Source organism: Ictalurus punctatus, chromosome 6 (assembly GCF_001660625.3).
Source record: "Ictalurus punctatus breed USDA103 chromosome 6, Coco_2.0, whole genome shotgun sequence".
Lineage (NCBI taxonomy): Eukaryota > Metazoa > Chordata > Actinopteri > Siluriformes > Ictaluridae > Ictalurus > Ictalurus punctatus.
In genome coordinates, this window is record NC_030421.2 from 16,369,708 (window position 1) to 16,393,807 (window position 24,100).

General features: G+C 40.0%; 1 protein-coding gene across 6 annotated transcripts in view; it reads left to right on the plus strand.

Annotated features, from left to right (window-relative positions):
• sema5ba (sema domain, seven thrombospondin repeats (type 1 and type 1-like), transmembrane domain (TM) and short cytoplasmic domain, (semaphorin) 5Ba) overlaps window positions 1-24,100 on the plus strand; it is a 112,889-nt gene that overhangs the window by 53,227 nt on the left and 35,562 nt on the right. For all 6 annotated transcript variants that reach the window (XM_017469501.3, XM_017469504.3, XM_017469500.3 and 3 more), the window contains exons 4-6: window positions 8,330-8,429; window positions 8,683-8,728; window positions 24,033-24,095. In XM_017469501.3, the coding sequence (XP_017324990.2) occupies window positions 8,330-8,429; window positions 8,683-8,728; window positions 24,033-24,095 (209 nt within the window). The remainder of the gene's footprint in view (window positions 1-8,329; window positions 8,430-8,682; window positions 8,729-24,032; window positions 24,096-24,100) is intronic.

The window sequence follows — 24,100 nt, forward strand, 5'->3', positions numbered from 1 at the left end:
AATCCTTTCAAAACGCAGTCCAGGGTTTTTAACAGTTGTTTTTTTTTTGCTCATGATAAAATGCACTTGAGCCAGGTTGCCAAAATAATGTGGGCTTTTTGTTTTTAAAGCCTGGCATGTCAAATCCACTGATGAAGTTGCTGGAACGTCTGACTTAAATGAGCCTTTTAAAGAGATTATTATGCTGGCTCAGATATCCATCCATCCATCCATCCATCCATCCATCCATTTTCCATACCGCTTATCCTACACAGGGTCGCTGGAGCCTGGAGCTTATCCCAGGTCACAAGGTGGGGGGCACCTGTATGTGATGATAACCCAGCACAGGGCACAATCGCACACCCATTCACACACTGCGGACAATTTGGTAATGCCAATCAGCCTACAACACGTGTCTTTAGATTGGGGAAGAAACCAGAATACCTGGAGGAAACCCCTGAAGCACGGTGAGAACATGTAAACTCCGCGCACACACAGGGTAGAGGCGGTGTGACCCTGGAGGTGCGAGGCAAACATGCTAACCACAACAAGGAATTTGTTAGCAAAGATAACAAATATATATATATAACAATATATAATGTTGAGTGTCTTTATTATGAAATATCTGAAATGATAATTTATCATTGATGAAAGTTATTCCGTCTTTATTAAATTGATCTTACTGTGAACTGTCACAGGCCTGAATTCAACGGGTCTTGGGATTAGCTTAGTAATTTAGGAGTATGTGTTTCTCATTGCACATGTTGAAAGCTGTGTCCTGTAAGAGAATGTAGGGGTCGGTCTCGCACTGTTCACACTTGGATTCTCTGTGAGACTTTCCCATATGGAAAACGCAGAATGAAACAGGGACGATGTGTGCTAATGCTAAAGAACACACCCTGTTCTGTAGCAGATGAATGACGTTCATTCCTTGCACTCCCCAATTGTGTTCATGAATAGAACAGAACGTTGCGTAATCTTCTTCTGTCTCCAAGACAATATCTTTAGTAGCCAAAAATGCAGGATAAGCGTTGTGCCAAGTTTTAGTTAAGGCAACAGACATAGATATGTAATGAGGGTGAAATATGAACTACTGGATATTGTCTTATTTGTACTGTGGTAAGAACAATGTGTTTTTTTGTTTGCTGGTTTTTTTTTTTGTTTGTTTGTTTTTGTCCGGTGGGGCATGATGAAAATTTCTGGAAAATGCTTAACAGGAAGAAATAATAGATATCCACGGGGTGTAACAGGGTGAAAAAATGACAGCCACAGGGTTTGATATTGCTGGAACTCTACCTGGACAATAGGCCAGCCATAGCTCATAAAGACATTGCCTATGGCCTACACTTTTTATTGCTACTGAAAAGACTTGAGGGTTTTTGTGTGTGTGTGTGTGTGTGTGTGTGTGTGTGTGTGTGTGTGTGTTTTGAATTGCCAATTTTCTCCAGGAAGGAGCAGTATGTTGGTCATGATTCTAGATAGTTAGAAAACACCACTATTTGGTAGCAAAACTAAACATTACATTACAAAACATGTTAAGCAACCAGACTCCCTTCAATAGTTTCCCGGTTTCACCTTCACACAAAAATGGCTACCGTTGTCGCTTTCTCATGGTATTCCTTACACTTTCGTCATGGCTATTCATCAAAGCAAAACTACTTTGGCATTCCCTTCACCATAAGAACTGCTGAACAATCAGCTCTGCATTGTAAGCTGGGTCACCTAAAATATCCTTTTATATTAACCCAATTGCATATAAACCCCTCAGTACACCTTAAAGCACTCTTTTATGCTAGCGCATTGGTATGGAAGTCGTGCCACAATGAAGGCGTGATTAACCCTGAGATTATCTTCTTTGATGGATGAGTATTTTTAAGCAGAGCACTCAGGCAGGCACTGTGAAGCATTACCTGAGGATGGAGGAAGAGGATAGGGGCCCAGGCTCTAATCTCTGGGCAGCTTTCTGGATGGATCGTGTATGCTTTTAAAGACGAGTGACACCCACCTATGGACCCTTTTTTTAAAAAAAAGAAAAAAAAAGAAAAAAAAACGTTGGTTGAGGGCAGTGAAGTGTGGCTGCCTCAGTAGGGGCTCTTCTAACGCTTTCCGGTAGACCAAGCTGCTCCTGATGTGACCTGTGCTAAGCTTCATACCAGTGGAATAAGGATTACATTACCTTAATCTGATATGCACGTTTGTGTCCCTCCCAATAGCCGGATACGTTTCCTATTTAATCATTATAACAAGCTCAATGCAGACCATACTTATCTGAAAAATCATGCCAGCACTCTGAATGAGGCCACATGGGACCAGAGTAGAGATGTGGCATTGGAAAATGGTGTGCACAGCACACAAAAAAAAATTCATGAATAGACCAGGTTTCGTTCCCTAAATACTGCCATTAAAAGCAATCCAAGTCAGTGCTGATGTCTCTGCAAAAGTGGCACTATTACTGCCCACATAGATGCTGAAGGTCCTGTGATTTAGGATGGATGTCTGGATGATATACCCTGAGACCTGACAATTTAATGTCAGAAGCCTTTTGTGCAGATCAGCCTGCAGATTTGATCCTTTCAGACCTACTCTTCTTTGATAAAATGTCAGTAATCACCGCACAGATGATAGGCAACAGTAAGTCGCTGCTCGGTCTGGTTCAGTTCTCTGTACGGCTACTGTAATTGGCCCCAGATTGTTTCTCTGGACTGTGGAATGGGGTTTCTGTCTGCTGGGTAATAATTGTGCTGTTTAAACCTCTTTTATATGAGAGAGCAGTGTCCCCTGTACTAATGCAGGGAATTGAAACTTTGAGAGCATATATTGTTTCACTACCATGAGGCTGGGACATCACACAGGTTAGAGCCATGCACTGCTCTTCTGTTGACACTGAAATCACTGCAAACATTATTTAGCCCATTATTTGTTGGTCTCAGTGTATGGCTGCACATTTCTACATGGCCTTTTCATTGTACCACAGATACATCTAGGCAAGTTTAATGGCTTTAAGTAAAATTGCAGGCCATAAATGTTTTTCTAATTGATTTTGCTAGACGTTTTCTTTCTGCCGGGCTGAACTGGCCCTCCATTACCTGAATTGTCCCGTGCTGCCCGAGTGGAGTTTGGCGTCGTCCTCTGCAATGTGACATTTCATAACCTATTCATTGTTCTCACTTTTTTGATTATCAGTCTGGGAGGATTTAGATTTCTGAACCATTTTCAGCCTGTCTGCTCATCCAGTAGCCACCTGCCCCCAAAGGACACAAACAACATGGAAATCTCACAACAGGAAGACAAAACAAAGGCATATTTGCTATTTGCTCAGATAAGCTGCCGTCTGCCTCCCCTGATAAGATTCTAGACGATCCACGGGGAGACGAGCCAGTCTTTTGAGAGGAGAAATGGAAAATAAGGGTGTGTTTGGAAAGAGAGACAGCGAGGTATCTCCATCTGTCAAGGGACTCTGCTGGTGCTATAGTTGTATTGACGGCTATCTGTCCTGTAGTCTGTGGACCCATCTGTGGTTTATTTTTATTATTTTTTTTCCAGTAGCCTTTTTTTTTCTCTTTAAATGGCATTCTTGTCTTTTTGCACAGTGGTCTTGTGGTCTTGCTCTCTTGCATGTAGTAATTGACATAGTGTTAGTGCCACCATATACTTTTATGTAATAAATTATGTAATATTAAGCATAAGCGAAACAATTACATTTCTTGCCTTATCTATTGCCTCTGGCATTTCTGTGGATCATTTAGCAAATTCAGAGACATTTCTGGTTTCTTACTGATAGCTAGATTCACAAAGCCATAAGCAACCTAAGAATTAAAAACGGCCACTGAAACAAATGACTGTGCAGTCCTTTGCAGCTTCAGCATTAAGCGTTCATGTCTCATGCCTTAGCCACAAACCACCGTAAAATAAATAAAAATTAACAAAAAATTTGAGTTAGGGCCATTTGTAAAATGGTGAGAAGTGAGACCATTGGGACAATCTTAAAAGTATCTCGGGGTTTTTTCGGTCTTTTTTTCTTTGGGCTGTTAGGGAAACTTTTCATACTATAAAGAAAATTACTGGTCATTTTTCTACATTTTCTAAACCGAGGTCCACAGAAATTGCAGTTATTTTAGCACAACTGCTTTGTGTACAAACATTTTTGCAATTACAATGCTGTGGCATGCAACAGGAGCTCATCATTCAGAAGAAAAGCGAAGCAAGCTCTGATTGTAGTGCTCACCATGTTGGACATTACAACTCAAACTGCAGCAGCTGACTGAAAGCAATTAAACTGATATTATTAGCTTACAGTATCTGTAGAAAGTTATTGTGGTGATAAGTAATTACCTTGTGAATATTGTATGTTTTACAACCAGTCTGTGGTTTTTTGCTCTAAAGTAATCACTATGAAATGAAATGCCCAGTCTGTCTCTCCTGTAGGCAGGAAATTGTTGATGTAATCAAAGAAAGCATATTGTTTATGGGACAAAAGGTTGCCGCAACCTATATTCCATTCAGACCCGAGAGTAATTATTACAAATAAACACTGATGCGGTAATTCAGGTTGATGTTCTGATAGTAATTTCATTAAGGGACTATTTATATTGGTGAATTTAGAATTAAATTAAATCCAATAGACAGTGTTTTTTTTTTTTATTTCTGTTTTTGTGAAATAGAGTTTTCTTCTTTAAGTTTTGTTTTGCCAGCACTCTTTTGTCAGTGACTACGTTTACACGGACAGCACTAATCTAATTATTGACCTTATTCTGAATAAGACAATATTGTGATTAAGGTGTTTACATGAGTCGCTTTTAGGATACTCCTTTCATGTTCCTGTTTTACATGTTATAGAACAGAGATAGATTAACGGCACACGTCATTATGTCCCCACGCCACGCCGTCCGACGTTCACTCCAGAATTTCACGCATCAACATACAGTTCGTCTTCGTTATGGTACCGTATACAGTTTTGGGTGTTTTTATTTTTAATTTTTACGGAAGTTTCAAGTGCGGTTAATTATTTATCATGCTATACGTGCGAATAGACGACTGCTTGAAGCCATGGGCTGCGTCCCAAACTGCATACTTGCCTACTATATAGTAGCTGAAATACATGCATCTCGCCTACTATATAGTAAGTAAGTACGCGGTTTCGGGCGCAGCCGTGCTCTCTTGTTTGCCATCAAACGGTTGAGCACTGCCGTGTGTACGTGTCCTGTCACAAAATGCGGTGAAAACTCCCACACGACGTTAATAGTGTGATTAAGGTGTGTACATGTCTGTAACGCACGCCGATAATGCGACTAAAACAGGAATACTCCACACGTTTTAATTCGATTTGTGTTTACTTCGAGTATGACTTTAGTCAGATTAAGATCATCAGAAATCGCTGTTTACATGGTAGTTTCTTAATCAGAGTATCGTCTTAATCTGGTTAATATCAGATTATTGTTGTCCATATAAACATACTGAGTGTGGTACTTCACAATTAAATGCATATTGTGGTAGGTTGAAAGCTTCTGTACATTGTATTTTGTGAGATGAACCAACACAACTCTTTCCCTTTAATATGCTGTCTGCATTGTTAATCCTTCTTGAGTTGTGAAATGCTGGCTAACGTCAGTAATGACTGTTGTTTGTACAAAACCATTTTGTCATTCCGACTGTGCTTTTCGAATATAAAAGGCGTTTCTCTTGCACAGATGGTCCTAAAGGTTCCGTTTAAGTCGACTTGAGTGTCATTGAAAAGCACTACTAAATCCAACTTCATCCTCTAGATCTGGAAGCTAGTGTGTTATTCTCCTGCTCTATGAATCAGAAGGCAATAGTCACCTGTCAACTAAAAGATCTGGCCCATTGGCTGTCTGGGCGCAAGCAGGTTGTATATTTATCCGTCTTTGCTTATATGGATTGCTAGGCCCTAAACATACTTTATGAAGAGGCAGACGTGCATATAAAGGCAAGAGTAAGTGAAAGGATAAATGTCTTTAAGCGTGGACTCATAGTATCAATTCCTCTTAAGAGAATAAATAAACAGTTTTGCAGAGGCAGCTCATGAGGTTCTCATCCAATTTTGTTCTTTCTCTTATGGCTTCTGAAAATGAAGAATTTGTATTAGTGTGGAAATTTGAAAGTGGTTTACTCATCTTTTTCTGGATGTGCTGCTTTCAGCTCTCTCCTCTGTGTTAAACACTTCTGGCCGTCTCCTCAGTGAGCTGTAACCCTGCAGTCTGCCGAGACAATCCAGATGTTAGAATTATACTCGTATTGGTCTGCAGAGCCTGAGCTGCTTGTCAGCTGTCTTCTACTTTGCTCAGTTTCTCTTAGCATGCATGGAACACTCTTCTGGGCCACATGAGTGAATGATGCACACTTGAGCCTAAGCATGTGTGTGCTTTAATCTGCCAAGGAGCAGCTGTCCATCATCCACTTATTATAATAGCATGCTTATGGGTACACCTGTGTGTATGTGTGTGTGTGTGTGTGTGTGTGTGTGTGTGTGTGTGTGTGTGTGTGTGTGTGTCTCCCAGGTTCTGGTAATAATTTGAAGAAATAAAAAAGTGTCTTGAAATTTGTCTTGATGTACGGAATCTAAACAGATTTGGTGGTAAATGATGTGTGAGACACATTTGGGGCTATAACTGCTCATTAACCGTGAATGGGATCACTGCAGGGTATACTGTTAAAACTTTCTAGTGTAGATAAATACTACAAACCCCTCAGAGGGCTGTGATTATAGAACCCTGCTCTCGTTATGTCTCTGTAAATGATGACTTGAATTGTGCTGCCATATGGTCCCAGTCAGACTCAAGCACATCCTTTAGCAGTGCGTAGCACTGATGTAAGGCTCATACTCGTAGATCTTCCTGTCTCTCAGTAGACCTGCTTAAATAATGGTCTTGATTTATTTTCACATGAAAGAGATTGTTTTGCTTGACCCAAACATCTGGGTGATCAAGACCCCCTGAGAATGTGATCTGAGGGTTTATTTCTCATGTTTTGCCTAGGAATGAGGTTCACCAGGGTTCTGACCTGTGTAAATACAGCTGAATTTGTTTTGGCCCGTCAAAGCTTTAGTAAAATGTGCACCATGATGGATCGTACGTGACAATATCATTGCTTTAGTGTGTCTGAGTTTGTCTGGAGATTGGTGATTGTGAGCACAGGAATTAAATTTTTGGTGGAAACTGGGGTATGAAATTAAACGGTTGTCTGTATACATTCAAAAGACCATGTGTAAAATTAAACAACCGAATAGGATCGCAATCATGAGGTGAACGTTATATAATATTTCCAGAATATTTCTCAGAATAGTGATGTCAGATCTGGTGAACGGCTAAAATGCTCTGATTTTACTTGAAAGGTGACAAATCTTCTTTCATCCTGCTCACTGTGAAATCCCATTTTGCAAAGCATGTTAGGTCACCAAACGATCAACTGGTTTTATTTTTGCATAATGGTCTTTCTCTGTCAATTTTGTTCCCATTTTAAAAAAGCCCTGATGGGTGCTCTAAATATCTGGCAGGTCAAATTGTTTTGATGTACCGAAGCTTGTCAAACTGCCCTTTTATACATTTCCTAGAGAGTGTAGTTTTGACTGAGTGTCATGTTGAATTAGGATCAGCAGCCATGATGGGGTACAGTGAGCATTGTACCTCACGGCTGGGTCTCCCTCATGACGCTGGGCTTGCCTCCCTGATTTAACTCCCCAGTTTTTCAACTACTTCTACAGGCACCTGTTTCTCCTTTTTGTTTAAATGAATGGAGTCGAAGGAAGAGCAGCTTGCTGTTCAAGCGTAACGTATCAGACTGACGGGGAGCGGAAGCTTTACGCTTTATGTGCGTTAATACAAAATCCAAACATACAAAACCAAATCTGAATCTAGCTTGAAGTCCTTAACTGGACAAAACACAGGAGGTCTTACTCACACTAGGTATTGTGCATCATACACCATTTGTGCTGGTAATATTATTTCTTGACAATGTTAGACTTAAAGACAGGGTCTAAAAGTGACTCTAAACTGCTTTCACTGAATGAGCGGTAGTGATAAGTCATGCTAAATGCTTTTTTTTTGTCATAGTAATCTGTCTATGACGAGAAACTCAGTCCTACCATTTCATAAAAGTGCAACTACCTTTCCAAGAATGATCCGCAAGAGGTTCCGGAGTATGTTTTTTTTTTTTTTTTCTTTTATAAATTCTCAATATTAAATTTGATTTATATCATTTTGATCGATTGATATCATTATAATGTCACTAATGCCTGCCACACGCAATCACTCAACAAAAGCTGTGACAAAAAATGAGTCCCCTATTTAATGTGATGTCCTCTTTTTTTCCCCTCTGTTCTCCTCTTCTCCTTTAGCATTAAGCCCTTGGATTTCCACTTTCTCCCACCCTGGAGTACGAGACTACTCCCAACTCACGCTGGATCTGACCAGGAATGAGCTGATAGTAGGAGCAAGGTAATAATTATTGCACTTCCCATGTGCCCAGCTCTGAATACTGTATAATTGCTTATAAGAGGGTATGTCAAAGATTTATGCCTGAAATCAATCCATTTAGAACCTTTTAAAAAGATTTTTTAAAGATAAGTTGCACTCCTCATAGATTTAATGGTATTATAAGAGCCATGTCTGGATTGCTATGCTACTGTTAACATTTATCCTTCATCAAATTCATCATTTAACCTTTATTTTCTCTCCAAACGTTCTGCAGAAACTACCTCTTTCGACTGAACCTAAGCAACATTTCACTCATACAGGTAAGCATAAAAAGTTATTCCCAGGATTGTGACTTTGTCTTCTTTTGACAGTTTGTTCTTTTTGATCCTTTTGGCATTAAGAACATTTTGGATTCTGAGGGGTAGTTCATCTATCCAAACATTGCCCAGCAGAGAGGCAGATTAATCTCAATTCCATGTCAACCTTTTGCAGTGTTAAGCAGGATTGTGATACGGCTGGATGAAGGCGTGAGTTTGTTCTACCCGTATGTGGTACATTAGGTCATGCCTTTATTTCACTGGAGCCGTATCCCACTGGGTGTCATTTTCATTATTGTGCTTCTATTTTCCCCCTGTAATATGACTAGAATAGCTCTAAAAGCCACATGAGTTTATCAGAGATTGATTGTATTAGCTGTTCCTCATCTTTTTTCTGGCATTCTGTACAGCAGCATGACTGCTGTATGTATTCTGTCACTAAACCTTCTTAAATGAAAACCTTCGCTGCAATTTCATTTTGTTCCATTTCACCCCAGCCTGGATCGCTCTGTCCAATTCCTGTGAGTGATCCAAAGTTGGGAATAAGACAGATCTTTCTTCATTTAGACTAACTGGAGCATCACAAGCATTGCCAGGGTCCAAATCAATGATGGGGGTTGGCGCCAGCCGATGAAGGAGAATGTCTGTGCCTGACAGAGAAAGGGAGATTGTGGGATTGTGTCAGACTGCTCTGTCTTTCCGAACTTTACAGCTTGTAACATTATGACTAAAAGCAAACACCTAGTGAGAGTTTGAAGAGCAGGACATTTTCTTTTCATTTCTTCACTGACAGTTTCACTCAAATCTCTGGCATGCAGTCTTTGTTGTTATTCATCACTTTGGTGCGTTTTCTTTACCTCACCCTGCCTGTCCTACATATGTCCTCCAGCGCTTCTTCACCATCTCCAGGATGATATCAGTCCCTCCCTTCCTCTATTTGCCTCACATCATTAGCATTACTCTGTGTGTGTGTGTGTGTGTGTGTGTGTGTGTGTGTGTGTGTGTGTGTGTGTGTGTGTGCGTGTGCGTGCTCCAGAAGTAGAATGGACCTGAGCAGGAGCCAGCTCATTTCAGAAATGCATGTCCTAGTGCCAAACATGCAGGCTTTGGCAGGAGGCCTGCAGGGCCAAAGCAGAGTCTTTTCTACTTTCCACGAACTGGATACTGGATGAGGTGAGAAGTGCTAGTGCCTTCCCTCTGAATTCAAGCCCGGGCTATTGAGAGAGCTGACCCCGCCAGAATGCCTGCTAATAAGCAAAAAAGTATGGCAAGGGAGATGGCCATGGCCAAAAACTCACCCACACAAATCAGCATTTTTAAGTGTTTTCAAAGAGCGTTTGTTGCTGTGTGTATACACATTAAGAAGCTGTGAGCTTTGGCCTCTAATTAAATCCGTAAGCAGTGTAATCATCATTATCACTGCAGCTCTTTAACGTATGAGGAAACAGTGTTCACGATTATTTGAGAAAACTATTTGAGAAAATCATTGAAATGATTAGTCATTTTTCCAGTGGTAAGTTAAATCTTTAGCTCAGAGCTGCCAGGTTTTCATCTACTGCTCAGTGCTCAGTTAGTTAAATCCAAGAACATGTAACAATATTGTTGGCACGACTGTGCGAAAATGCCTGGAGTTAAAAACCTGCGAATTATAATGTCCGTTTCTAGCAGCCTGTTTTAGAATGTTAACCTAGCCAGCAGTATTGGTCCTAACTCCGGGTGCAACTTGAGTGCACCCAGTTGCATTTACTCCAAGAATAAATAAGAGCCATTCAGTCCAACCTGCACCTGCTGTTAAAACCAATTAAACTTTATAAGTTGAGTTTGCAGCCAAGAATATAGATGCTGAAGTGCTGAAACTGGAAGGTGTTTTAAATGACATTTTGTTCCTGCGTCTGGAAAAAGTCTTCAATTTGTCATAGGTTTTATTGTTCCTGAATTCATATTAGGCAGCAGAAAATGTTTCAACCTGTTTCCTGAAGCAGAGATGGACCACAATTTACTACAAACAAATTCACATCGCAAAGTTTCACAGAATAGCCATGCAATTAGCATCATTTAACTCATTTTGTGATTACAAAATAGCCCCAATGATGCTGGAAAAACCAGAGATTGCATGAATTTACATCAGTGTCGGAGAACCAAGAGAAATCCCACACTAGACATAATCTTACTCGCTGATGGTTGGGACATTCACACTACGGTATATCCCCAATTTCTTTCTGAAATGTGAAATGTAGCTAAAATTCCTTGCATCAAAATGACTCCGATATAGACACATATAGTATCTCATTGTGCACCTCTTTTTCCTCTAAAACGCCAGTTCCAAAAAAGTTGGGACACTGTGTGAAATGTAAATAAAAACAGAATGCAATGATTTCCAAATCTCATAAACCCATATGTTATTCACAATAGAACATAGAGAACATATCAAATGTTTAAACTGAGGAAATGTACCATTTTAAGGGGGGAAAAAAGGTCATTTTGAATTTGAAGGCCGCAACACGTCTCAAAAAAGTTGGGATGGGGACAACAAAAGGCTGGAAATGTAAGGGTTACCAAAAAGAAAAAGCTGGAGGAACATTTTGCAACTAATTCGGTTAACTGGCAACAGGTCAGTAACATGATTGGGTATAAAAAGAGCATCTTAGAGAGGTAGAGTCTATCAGAAGTAAAGATGGGATGGAATCTGGATGGAAGCATATGTTGCTCGAAAACCTGTATATACCTTTCACTATTGATGGTGCCTTTCCAGATGTGCAAGCTGATGGGTATGTTGGGTATACATTAATGCTTAACTCAGCACTTTTTTAACTCAGCACTGATGAAAAGCTGGTCCCTCTCCTCTTTAGTCCTCTTTAGTTTAGAGGATGCGGCATCCATAGTTTCCAAAAAGAATTTCAAATTTCGATTCATTTTAAATGAGCTTTGGCCCAGAGAAGACCGCGGTGTTTCTGGATCATGTTCACATATGGCTTCTTCTTTGCATGATAGTGCTTTAACCAGCATTTGTGGATGGCAGGAGGCACTGTATTCACAGACACTGAGTTCTGGAGGTGTTTCTGAGCCCATGCAGTGATTTCCATTACAGAATTCTGCCTGTTTTTAATGCAGTGCTGCCTGAAGACCCGATTTGATTATTGATTTTCACCCCTGTCCCTTGCGCACAGAGATTTCTCCAGATTGTCAGAACCTTTTGATGATATTATGTCCTGTAGATGATGAGATATTCATAGTCTTCGCAATTTTACGTTGAGGAACATTATTCCACAAATTTTAGACACAGTTTCGCAGATTGGTGAACCTCTGCCCATCTTTACTTCTGAAAGACTCTGTCACTCTAAAATACTCTTTTTATACCCAATCATGTTACTGACCTGTTGCCAGTTAACCTCCAGCTGTTTCTTTTCAGTAAAACCTCCGTCCCAACTTTTTTGAGACGTGTTGCAGCCATCAAATTCAAAATTACCTTTTTTTTTTCTTAAAATGTTACATTTACTCAGTTTAAACATTTAATATGTTTTCTATGTTCTATTGTGAATAACTTATGGGTTTATGAGATTTGCAAATCCTTGCATTCTGTTTTTATTTACATTTTACACAGCGTCCCAACTTTTTTTGGAATTGGGGTTGTACAACTTGGATGGCAACTTTTGCCGCACTGGGCTTTGGGGATTGGATGAGCTTACATTAATGAAATTTATTCGGTCCCTGAGAACACACTTGCTGAAAGATATAATGGTGTAATCTTCAAGCAACGCAAGACAAGCTACAATGCTTTTATTAACACACCGACTTTGCTTTAGTAAACTTTGAAAAGTTGTGTTTAACAGTAATTACTCTTAAGCAAAACTCAGCAATGTAGTTAATTCAGTTAATTCACTTGATTCCCAGACATATGATTGAATAATTCCTTACATAAAAGCCAAATTGATTCGACGTTCCACTTGCTGCTCGATTTTTCACCATGCAGGTGGTGTTTGCTTTGATAAAATCCTATAGTTTGCCTTTGTGTTCATACAACCAGTATGCGTGTTGACTTGTGTGTATGCACCATTAATCAGTAACTGCTCGTGTTCAGACAGTACAAAGGAGACAGGAAGCTTTGACTGTGGCGTCACTGTGTAAATCTGGGTTGTCTGGTCATGCTCACTCTGTTTATACAGCTCCACCTGGGTGCTACACTATGCTTACAATGAGTGTTATTAGAGTAGGAAAAAAGAAAGTGTGAACCATAACTTTTTTTTTCTTCACCCATCCTCTATTGATCCTCCACTTTTGGGATGCAGGTGTGCAAACATATTGACTATGTTTTCATCCGTGTCTGAAAAACTACTTCTGTGTGCGAATTCTGCCTGTGGCTTGCTGTAGGGGAGAGAGACAGTGACTGTAACACTTACCGTAATTTTCGGACTATTGAGCGCACCTGAATATAAGCCGCACCGACTAACTTTATGAAGAAATTTTTTTTTGTACATATATAGGCCGCACTTGTCTATAAGCCGCAGATGTCCACGTTGTAACATGAGATATTTACACAGAAAGATGTTACACAAAGATTTATTTTTAACTTTTAATTAAATACATACCGTAAATGTTTTTTTTCCGAACAGTGCCTGTAACACGGCTGGTTAAAAAAAAAAAAAAATACAGTTTCCTACCAGGAAAAGTCATTGATCGCTATCTTAATCTTCCTCCTGCGCACTAAAACCACTAAAGTCGCCTTCTTCAGTGTCGGAATTGAACAGCGTCAGAATTACCGGCACTTCGTCACACACTTCCTCAGTCTCTCTTTCGTTGTTGCTCTCAGTGTCACTTACATCTCGAGGCAAATTCACCCTTGAGCTTGTGCTGTCCTCTTCATCACGCAGCAGTCCAGCCTTTTGAAACCCGTTGGTGATAGTAGATTTTTTGACACTGCTCCACGCTGTTAGGATCCACTGGCAAACCTGAGCAAAAGTTGCTCTTCGCATGCTATTTCCTTCTTCGACAGCCAGATCGATCGCCTTTAACTTGAAAGCTGCATCATATGCATTTCTTTGTGTGTTTTCCATGATGAGTGCGTTTGATTTAATTCGAACAGTTTCATTGGTCCACTGTGACCTGTTCGGTAATTTCATTGGTCCGATGTGACGAGGCTAAATGTTTTGGCGGCATGAAGCTCGTTAGCCTGTAAAAATCCATAAATTAGCCGCGTCATTTTTTAAGCCGCAGTGTTCAAAGCATGTGACAAAAGTAGCGGCTTATAGTCCGGAAATTACGGTATTACTTTTACTTCATTTTCTTAAAAACCATACCTCCAAGACCAACCAAGATTTGATTCAAAAGCGTTACCTTTGTGGGCTACAAACTGACACAATTTGTGCCATATTCTACTTAGTCAGATGTCAAATGTAAGAATTTACCATAGATCTTGGATCATTTGTAACATGTTCTGGAGTGAAATGAAACAATATGGGGAAAATATATCAGTAAAGTAAAAGAATGGCATATAAATCAACATTTAAAACAATTTTTTTTATAATACCACATTTGCAATTAATTATTATGCTTTAGTTTTAAACATTGGTCTGTATTTTCACAGGCTGTTTTGTTAATCTGACACACAATTTAAACTAATAATTCCCAATAGAATATTGAGAGTGTGTATGAGTGTGTATGAGTGAGTATGAGTGTGTGTGTGTGTGTGTGTGTGTGTGTGTGTGTGTGTGTGTGTGATTGGTGTGTCTTTCGATTTGAATCATAGCTGGAACATGCAGAATGTCCTGGATAGCACCAGTACATAGCCCATAGTTCTTTTGGCATTAAATTGGAAAACTCAGTACACACAAAGCATTTGCTGTCCTTATCTGAGTCACTTGAATAGTTTGATTTAATGCCATGTAGAAACAGATTTTTTTTACAGCTGGCACCAAACCTTTTCTTAGCCCCTCCAATCACCCATTACACATCTTCCCTTATGCCCGTATGCTAAACTTAGCTCTTATCAGTTATTACCAAACACATGCAGAATTGTTTCTGTTTTTATCTGATTAAAGATTCGCATTTGTCAATATATCACAGGAACATCAATCACAACCACAGCATAAAACTAAACTTACTGACCTGATTAACAATTTTGGGAATAAAATCTATACTGTATCTTGTAGACAGCTATCTTTTCAGTTATGAGTTTAATGCTACCCTAAGCATATACATAGCAAAGCATGTGACTGTAGTTACTTAATCTTCAGAGATTCTGAGTGTTACAACCCCAGTTCCAAAAAAAGTTGGGACGCTTTGTGAAATGTAAATAAAAACAGTGCAATTATTTTGCAAATCTCATAAACCCATGTTATTTACAATAGAACATAGAAAACATATCAAATGTTTAAACTGAGTACATGTACCATTTTAAGAAATAAATAAGGTAATTTTGAATTTGATGGCCATAATACGTCTCAAAAAAGTTAGGACGGGGCAACAAAAGGCTGGAAAAGTAAGTGTTACTAAAAAGAAACAGCTGGAGATTAATTGGAAACAGGTCAGTAACATGATTGGGGATAAAAAGAGTATCTTAGAGAGGCAGAGTCTCTCAGAATTAAAGATGGGCAGAGGTTCACCAATCTGCGAAAAACTGAGTCTAAAATTTGTGGAACCATTTCAGAATAATGTTCCTCAACGTAAAATTGCAGAGACTTGAATATCTCATCATCTACAGTACATAATATCATCAAAAGATTCAGAGAATCTGGAGAAATCTCTGTGCACAAGCGACAAGGGTGAAAATCAATATTGCATAAACGTGATCTTCAGGCAGCACTGCATTAACAACAGGCAGGATTCTGTAATGGAAATCACTGCATGGGCTCAAACACCTCTAGAACTCAGTGTCTGTGAATACAGTGTGTCATGCCATCCACAAATGCTGGTTAAAGCACTATCATGCAAAGAAGAAGCCATATGAGAACATGATCCAGAAACACCGCGGTCTTCTCTAGGCCAAAGCTCATTTAAAATGGACTGAGGCAAAGAGGAAACTGTTCTGTGGTCAGACGAATCGAAATTTGAAATTCTTTTTGGAAACCATGTACGCTGCGTCATCTAAACTAAAGAGGACTAAAGAGGAGAGTGACCATGCGGCTTTTTATCAGCGCTCAGTTCAAAAGCCTACATCTCTGATGGTATGAGGCTGCATTAGTGCCTATGGAATTGGCAGCTTGCACATCTGGAAAGGCAAGACTAGTAACACCTACTTTTACAGCCTTTTGTTGCCCTTGTCCCAACTTTTTTGAGACACGTTGCGGCAATCAAATTAAGAATTACCTTTTTTTTTCTCCTTAAAATGGTACATTTCCTCAGTTTAAACATTTGATCTGTTTTCTTTGTTCTATTGTGAATGACATATGGGTTTATGAGATTTGCAAATCATTGCATTCTGTTTTTATTTACATTTTACACAGCATCCCAACTTTTTTGGAATTGGGGTTGTACAACTGACCTGTGTTATGATTATCCATGGGCTCCCCTATATCAACAGCTGAATTGAATGTTTATTGTGCTATTCATCATTTGTCAGGGTCTGTCTGATATTAGAAAGTTATTTCTGCTCAGAGAAAGGAGAAAATCTCAGATTTGCCTTACTGGCAATATTGTTCATAAAACAATATTGATGTCTATCTCAAACATTGCCAGCACAAAGCTTCAGGGTCCCTGGTTTGATTCTGAGATCGAGTTACTCCCCGTATGGAGTTTTTCATGTTCTCCCTGTATCTGTGTGGGTTTCCTCTTGGTTCTCTGTTTTCCTCCCACCTCCAAAAGCATACCTGGTGGATTGGCTATGCAAAATTGCCCATAGGTAGGAATGGAGCCCTGTTATGGATTGGAGTCCCATTCATTGTGAATGCCTACCTCGTGCCCAGTGATGCCAGGATAGGCTCTGGATCCACCATGACGTTGAGCAGGTTACTACAAAATTACTGCAGCACTTTGGTTGTTTAAATGTTTATACATTATCTGAATTCTTGTGTGTATGTATGTGTAAAATCAAAAGGAACAATCTGTCCTCGTTGAGTAACGTGACTGACCCAGTGAGCATCGCTTACACACTGTGAGAAGCTTTGGAAAGAAAAGAGCTTAGCTGAAATGTTCCAGCACTGTATGGTGTGGAGGAGGATCTTGGAGGAAGAACTTATTTCGGTTTGAGCTGTCACAGGCTGTAGTGGGAAAAAAGGGATGAGATGCCTGGCCCTGCTGTCACAGATGAGAGGAATAGAGTTGTGAATGAACATGAAGAGGTGAGAGATGAGGGTCTGTTATGTTTGAGGAGAGCTGTATAGAGATAAGGCCTTAGGATTGGCCAGGATGGAATGTAAATAGACAGGGCATGCAAAATGGTTCAGAGAAACTCTGTTAAATCTCCACCACGCTCCTACACCTAGAAAGAAACTCTGTTTTATAACTCTGATCTCCCTCCCACCTTCTCATACCTCGAACCTTCTTTCGTCAGTGCTGAGTGGTAAACTCTTTCATGTCAGGACAACCTGCTCAGGATCTTCATGAATTGTAAGCACATTAAATACATCAAATAGTATATGCTTAGGAGTGTTGAAGGGTTCCTTAATGTTTTAAGAGGTGGTCAAAAATAGCAGCCATGGTTATGATTAAACATTCACAATGCTCTTACAGTACTGTATCAAGTATGGGTGTTTCCTGGTCTTTTATTTTTTTATTTGTTTCAGTCTTCAGCTCTCCAGTTTCAGTGAACCTGTGCCCATGATAGCCTCTGATTCCTGTTCTTGGCTAACAGGTGTGCACCCAGTGTAATCTTCTGCTATTGTAGCCCATCTGTCTCAAGGTTCGACATGTTCTCGGATGCTTTTCTGCTCAACGCAGTTGTACAGAGTGGTTATTTGAGTTACCGTTCTTTTCAGCTCAAACTCCATTCTCCTCTTGCCTCTCTTACAAGGCATATCTGCCCACAGAACATCTGCTCACTGCAAACTCTAGGCGGATATGCATTTTCTTCTGAAATACTCCAACCAGCGCAGCTCATCCAGCACCAGCAACCTTGCCACAGTCAATGTCCGAGCTCACATTTTCTCCTGATCCTGATGTTACATTATCTAAAGCTCTTGGCCTGTAGCTGCATGATTTTATGCATTGTACTGCTGCCACATGATTAGCTGATTGGGTAATTGCAAGAATAAGCAGGTGTACAGGTGTGTATGTGTAGCTTGAAGAAGTATAAAAAACAAATACTACAATTATTTGTAGACATTTATATAAACACGAGTCTACCACAGTATAATACTTTATGCATGTTGTGTAGCTATTGTGATCAGTTTTTATTTGTGTTGAGAATAATACCATCACATCCCAAAATGTAAATCTGTCACGTAATGTAGGCGCAGGTCAGAAGCAAGTGCAGGTATGGCAGTTTAATCAAACAATAAGGAGTACAAAGGATCAGGCAGAAAACAAAGTCCAAGGCAGGCTAGGGTTAAACAATCAGGCAGACAGACTAAACAAGGCAGAGAAGAGAATCTAGGTCAACCGGGTAAACAAAGTCTATAACCAGAAAAGCAAACACGAGATAAGTCTTGGAAATACGACAGAGACTAGGCAACTGAGTGTAATACTTTGCGAAGTCATAGTGTTCAAAAAGTCTCTCATATAGCGTGGTCGTGAGTGCTGTGAATAGGATGCAGGTGTGCGTGATTAGAGTGAATGTGAGTGTTCTGGGAATTGCAGTCCATGGCGGCCATGTTTGTAGGCCACCGTGCAGGATGGGAAATGTAGTCACTGGTTTGCTGTGATATGACAAAATGTAATGCATCATAAATGCCTCTTTTTTTATTTAAACAACAAACATAACTTTAAACCATGTATGCTAGAGCACAAAAGTCAAGTGGTGTTTCTCTAACCCATCCTAGTATAATGCCTGTAAAAGCTTAAAGAGAGCATTGAAATGCGTGTTAAAAACTTTTTATATTTGGGATTTCTTCGCTCTGCTCAAAGACAGGTGAATTTTCTTTCAGCTTCTGCACCTCTGCTCTTGACCTACGAGTTGAAACATGTCTTATGATTGATTGGTTCATGTGCAAGGCAGAAATCAAGACTAAGCCATTTTGCTGTGACTGTAGTGGTGAGCCACACTAATGCAAATCAGAAGGTATCTCCCTTTAACTTCAAGACCTTTATTCTTCTCTTCTTTTGTAAGATTTCCAAAAGCTTCCGTGAGTCAAATACGGTGTGCTTTGAAGAAGCACAGGTTTCAACAGTTTCTTATTTAACACATTCAAAGGTCCATGGTAAATCACTGAAAAGTCAAACAGGGCTTGATACTGAAATGTGCCAAGCTGCATGCAAAAACAGAGGCTTCTCGTCTAAATCAGTAGGGAATGTAGCAAAACCAACCTCCCTTTCTTTGGCTTTGACAAGTAATGTTGCAGCTGCATGGACAGAGGCCACTCTGGGCAAGAGGTGACTGGCCTCCTCAGCAGTTCACATTTAAAACAGGAAGTCCTACACAGCAGTAAACTGTGAAAGAAAAGAAAGAATCCATGGGAATCTGGGTGGGTTGGATTCTATTCAAGTATTTTGGTCTAATGTAAACTCTGCTTTTCTAAATATGGAGTTCCAACTACAATCAGCATCAAGCTAAAATATGAGATTAGAGCATTAGGGTGATTGCTGTTATTTGCATATTTTAGAGTGAGTATTTGAGAGTTGTAACGTTTTTAGGCTCACGTGCTGTAGGTGCTGGTGCCTATTCCTTTTGTATCTCAGTGGTACAGAGAAGAGTGGGAGGGCACACCCTGGACAGCCTAACAAAAATGTAAAAGTGGCTGTGCTAAATTTCAGACCGAATTTCAACTGACATCAGAGTCTGATGAGCCGGGGCTGCTTTCATTCAGCCAACTGGTTATTAATTTCCCCCTGCAATTTGCCCAGATTTAATTATTGATGTGGTCTTTGTCCCTGGGTGGTTATTATGTGATCTTCATATACTGGGGAAAAAAAGTCAAAGATCATGAGAACAGAAGGCACCAGGGGGAGGTCTTCGGTTTTGAAGTGTTTTGTTGCCAATCTGTTTCACTAGACAAACTGATATTTGTGTATTTGTTTACTTAAATGTGAGGATATGTTTAGTGTATTTGAAATTGAACATGTACATATTCAGGCAGTAGAAATGCATAACTATAATCTAGCAAGAGGCATTGCTCACTGGATTAGCAGTCGACTAAGGCAGTTGTGTTCACTAATTAGCTAATCTCAAATTAAAGGTCACTCATAGCCGCACACCCACTATGGTCTAACCATGCTGTGCATTTAACCCTGCAAGACAAAGCTGTTACAGCCATCACGTGGCGGTGTAGACATAGGCTTTGACCGAGCTCTCTTTTACTCTACTCGTCATCTTTTCTAACTTTAAATGCTTTTTGCAGGACAACAGTGACGCTTCAAATAATTGCCCATTTCTTCGTTCAGTCTCCACATTCATACCCTCGTACAGCTCACACAGTTCAGCACAATATGCAGTCCCCTCATTCAGCCCCACTCAAAGGGTATGCACCTCCACACTACACTGGTTCCTTTTTTCAGCACAGTTGTTGGCTATAACCGGTGGAGACGGGTAGGCTGGAATGAGGAGAGAGAGAGAGTGCGTTTGTGTTAGGGGTGCGGGTGCTAGAATGGGCAAGCGTATGTGTTTTGGGGAGAGTTTGGTACGGGGGAGGATGTAGAATGCATAGATACACCCCCTTGTGTAGGGATCAGGGTTGTTGGACAATGAGGAAAAGGCATTGGCAGTCCTGTCACATCCATCAGGGTGGTGCTCAATGCAGGGGAACCAGCTGGCTCAATAGGGAACTGTGTTAAAGGACGAAATGAGGCGGGATCGAGGAGGTCCTTTTGAAGCCTGCAGAGCTCGAAGCTTCAGTGTTTTTAGATGGATACTCTTCTACTCTAGCTGGAAATGGGGCGGAGCTTATGTACCTTGATCATGTGGAGGGGAAAGTTAAGAAAAAGAAAGTTGAGAATGAAAATTAGTTCATTTTTTTGGTTTTGTATTCTATTCAAAACTGAGATTAACATCTAGATATGGAGTCAGGCACTTGGACCACTGATGTGTAAAATTCATTCTTATTTCACATAATATTCAACAGCTCTGTAGTTACATGCTTGATGGAGAGTCAGCAGTCAAGTGAAAGACAAAAAGGTTTTAAAGATGTCACTAGTTTAACAGTGAATATGCCTTGATTGTAGCAAGTAGCAGGTGCTACAGAAATGCCCAAAAGACAGTGACGGTGTGCTGGGGTCGGGTCCGGTTCGTAATATTCATGGATCATAATTAGTTGTTACACCTGATATTAGTCATGCACAACAGATACAACTGCCTTATCAGCAGAAGTAGACTCTAAACTGAAACATGTCATTCCCAGATGCTGTGTACGCACACGGTACACATTATCATTATTCAATAAACGTATTGAATGGAATTCAGTTTTTACTGTGACATAGTGTCACTGACTATTCACTGACTGAATAGTAACTCTGGACTGTTGTCTGTTGCACAGAGCACCTTTGAGCAGCTTTTCTGGATCTGAAATTTTTTGTGTAGAAATGTAGGCTGGGACTGCACACAGATACATGACTGGCCTTTTTTTTTTTTTTTTTTTTTTTTTTTTAACACCATAAGTGAGATGAAATTGCAGAAATGCATCGGAGAGTGCAGTGCTATTACACTCGTTATCATCTCCACAGATGCCATTTTAACTGTTATGACTTTCATCTCTAAAACTGACTTCAATTTCCCCGTTACTAAAAAACTTACTTGGGCTCAAGGGATTTGACCAGTTTAAAATCTGATATTGTAGCAATTTATTTTGCATCATTTTCTATTTTGTGAACAGCAGTCTGTTATTTACCAGGAACATTTGTTTTATTCAGCAAAGAAAATGAATGTGCGACCAATTAACTACAGAGTAATTACAGTGTGTTTAATTACAGACATTTCTTAGTGGGTAGGCAGGTAATTATGTAATTATAGGTGCGCATTCTTGGACTACATTACTTCATCAGTTTTTATATGAAATGTAACGCTTGTCAAGGGCAATTTGCTATTCAGACGTTTCATCGTCTCCCCAGCATTGCTGAAAAAGCCAGCACTGCCAGGTGGATGGTAGCTCCCCTAAGGGTGGCAAAGTCCCAGGCACCCCATTGTGGCCCTCACCAAACATGGCACACAGTGCGCCTTTCACAGACCCACTTCTCAGAATACGCTTTGGGAAGGCCAGTGGAGGGCTGGCTTTGTTTCAGTGTGGTGAAAAGAGGGGGGCTGCCATGGTTAAGGTCAGGGTTAAGCTGACGGACTTCTCTACAAACGGCTTCAAAGACAAGATGCTAATGACCCCAACTATGACTCACCACAAAGGCATTTCTCACAAACAACCCCCACTCGTATCCTAGCACAGTCTCTCTCCCTCTCTCTCTCTCTCTCTCTCTCTCTCTCTCTCTCTCTCTCTCTCTGTCACTATGTTGAAAAATACAGCTTTTCAGTTTGTCTGAGTGGTGGGGGTTTGTTTGGTATGATGTCACACCATCATCGTATCTTGGTGTGTGAGTGCCAGCATACTAGGATTTGGGAAAGAGCTGAAAATCATGAGTGACAGTCTCATTCAAAACATTTGAGCCATGAGGCTATTGCTGAATGTAGCCTTTTGTTTGCTGTCATAGTTTTAGTACTATACACGTTGGTTCATATGTCGATGCTATGCATATAATGCACTGTTACTCTAAACAAATCATACTTAAATATAGGTTCATTACTGCCTCTAATTGCTTAATTGAATTGCTTAATCAACTCTTTATACTCTTTAGCAGAGAGCTCTATATGGAGAAAATGGAAGAGGTGTTGTGAATGTAATTTTCGGGAGCCACAACAGCTCATTTAGTCCAGGTGCACTTTACCTAGTAGAGAGTGGAGAACAGGATGGGAAGGACCGCAAGAGTTTCTTACATTGTCTCTGCTTTGTGCCAATTTTTTTTCACTCTCGCACACGCTGTGCTGAGCAGAAGACTATTTTTAGGTGAGACAGACTGGAATGAGAGCTGTTAGTCAGATGATTGTGGAAGATGTATCTCTGATTTTGTGTGAAGCTAAGAGGAAAAGATAGTACGTTTGAGCCTTATAAGTGTGTGTGTGTGTGTGTATAGATAGATCTATCGATCGATCTATATAGTGTCCCTGGTTTGATTCTCCTGTTTGAACAGCTACTTGGGGAATTGCTCAGCCTTTATACAGTAAATTTATTTGCAAACTTGCTAATACTAGTGTCCCGGGTTCGATTCCTACCTAATACAGCCTCATTACTATATATATGCAAACTTGCTAATACTAGTGTCCCTTGTTTGATTCCCAAACCAGGGACAATATATATGCAAACTTGCTAATACTAGTGACCCTATTTCGATTCCCCTGTTTGAACAGCTTCTTGGGGAATTGGTCTTCCAGTCAACTCTGTGACTTTGTACATGAGAGACCTGGGTTCGATTCCCACCTAAGACAGCCTCTATACAATATATTTATATGCAAACCTGCTAATACGAGTCTCCCTGGTTCAATTCCCACCTAAGACAGACTTTATACAATATATATGCAAACTTGGTAATACTAGTGTTCTGGGTTCGATTCCCACCTAAGACAGCCTCATTACTGTGTGTGTGTGTGTGTGTGTGTGTGTGTATATATATATATATATATAATATATATAATATATAATATATATATATATATATATATATATATATATATATATATATATATATATATATATGTATATATCCAAACTTGGTAATACTAGTTCAATCTGCTGATCTACAATGTTTCAGTCTGTCTCTGTAATTGAACACCGGTCCATCTGCTACAAAGGAATGTAGTTGGGACAAGGGAAATGGAGACACTTGCTTGTATTTCCTCATTTGTAAGTCGCTTTGGATAAAAGCGTCTGCTAAATGAATAAATGTAAATGTAATGTAGTCAAAAGAGGGAAGCCTAGATTTCTCTGCCTAAAAAAGAAGCTAGGCAAATGCGTTTACATGCCAATTTTATCCATTTCTAACTGTTTCCTTACAGTTAGAAAGCCACTGTCTCATTTATTTACCAGTTTAGATAATAAACAAGACTCAATAAGGTTAAATTCTTTTAACACATCTGGCTAAATGCAATATTGTTGTGCCCAGTTGTGTAACATGCCTTGAGCTGAACGTCTGCTGGCTGGTAGTGAATGCCGCAAATCACTTTTCAACATTTATTTTTGTTTCCTAGGCGACAGAATGGGGCCCAGACGAAGACACCAGGAGGTCCTGTCAGAGCAAAGGGAAGACGGAGGTAAC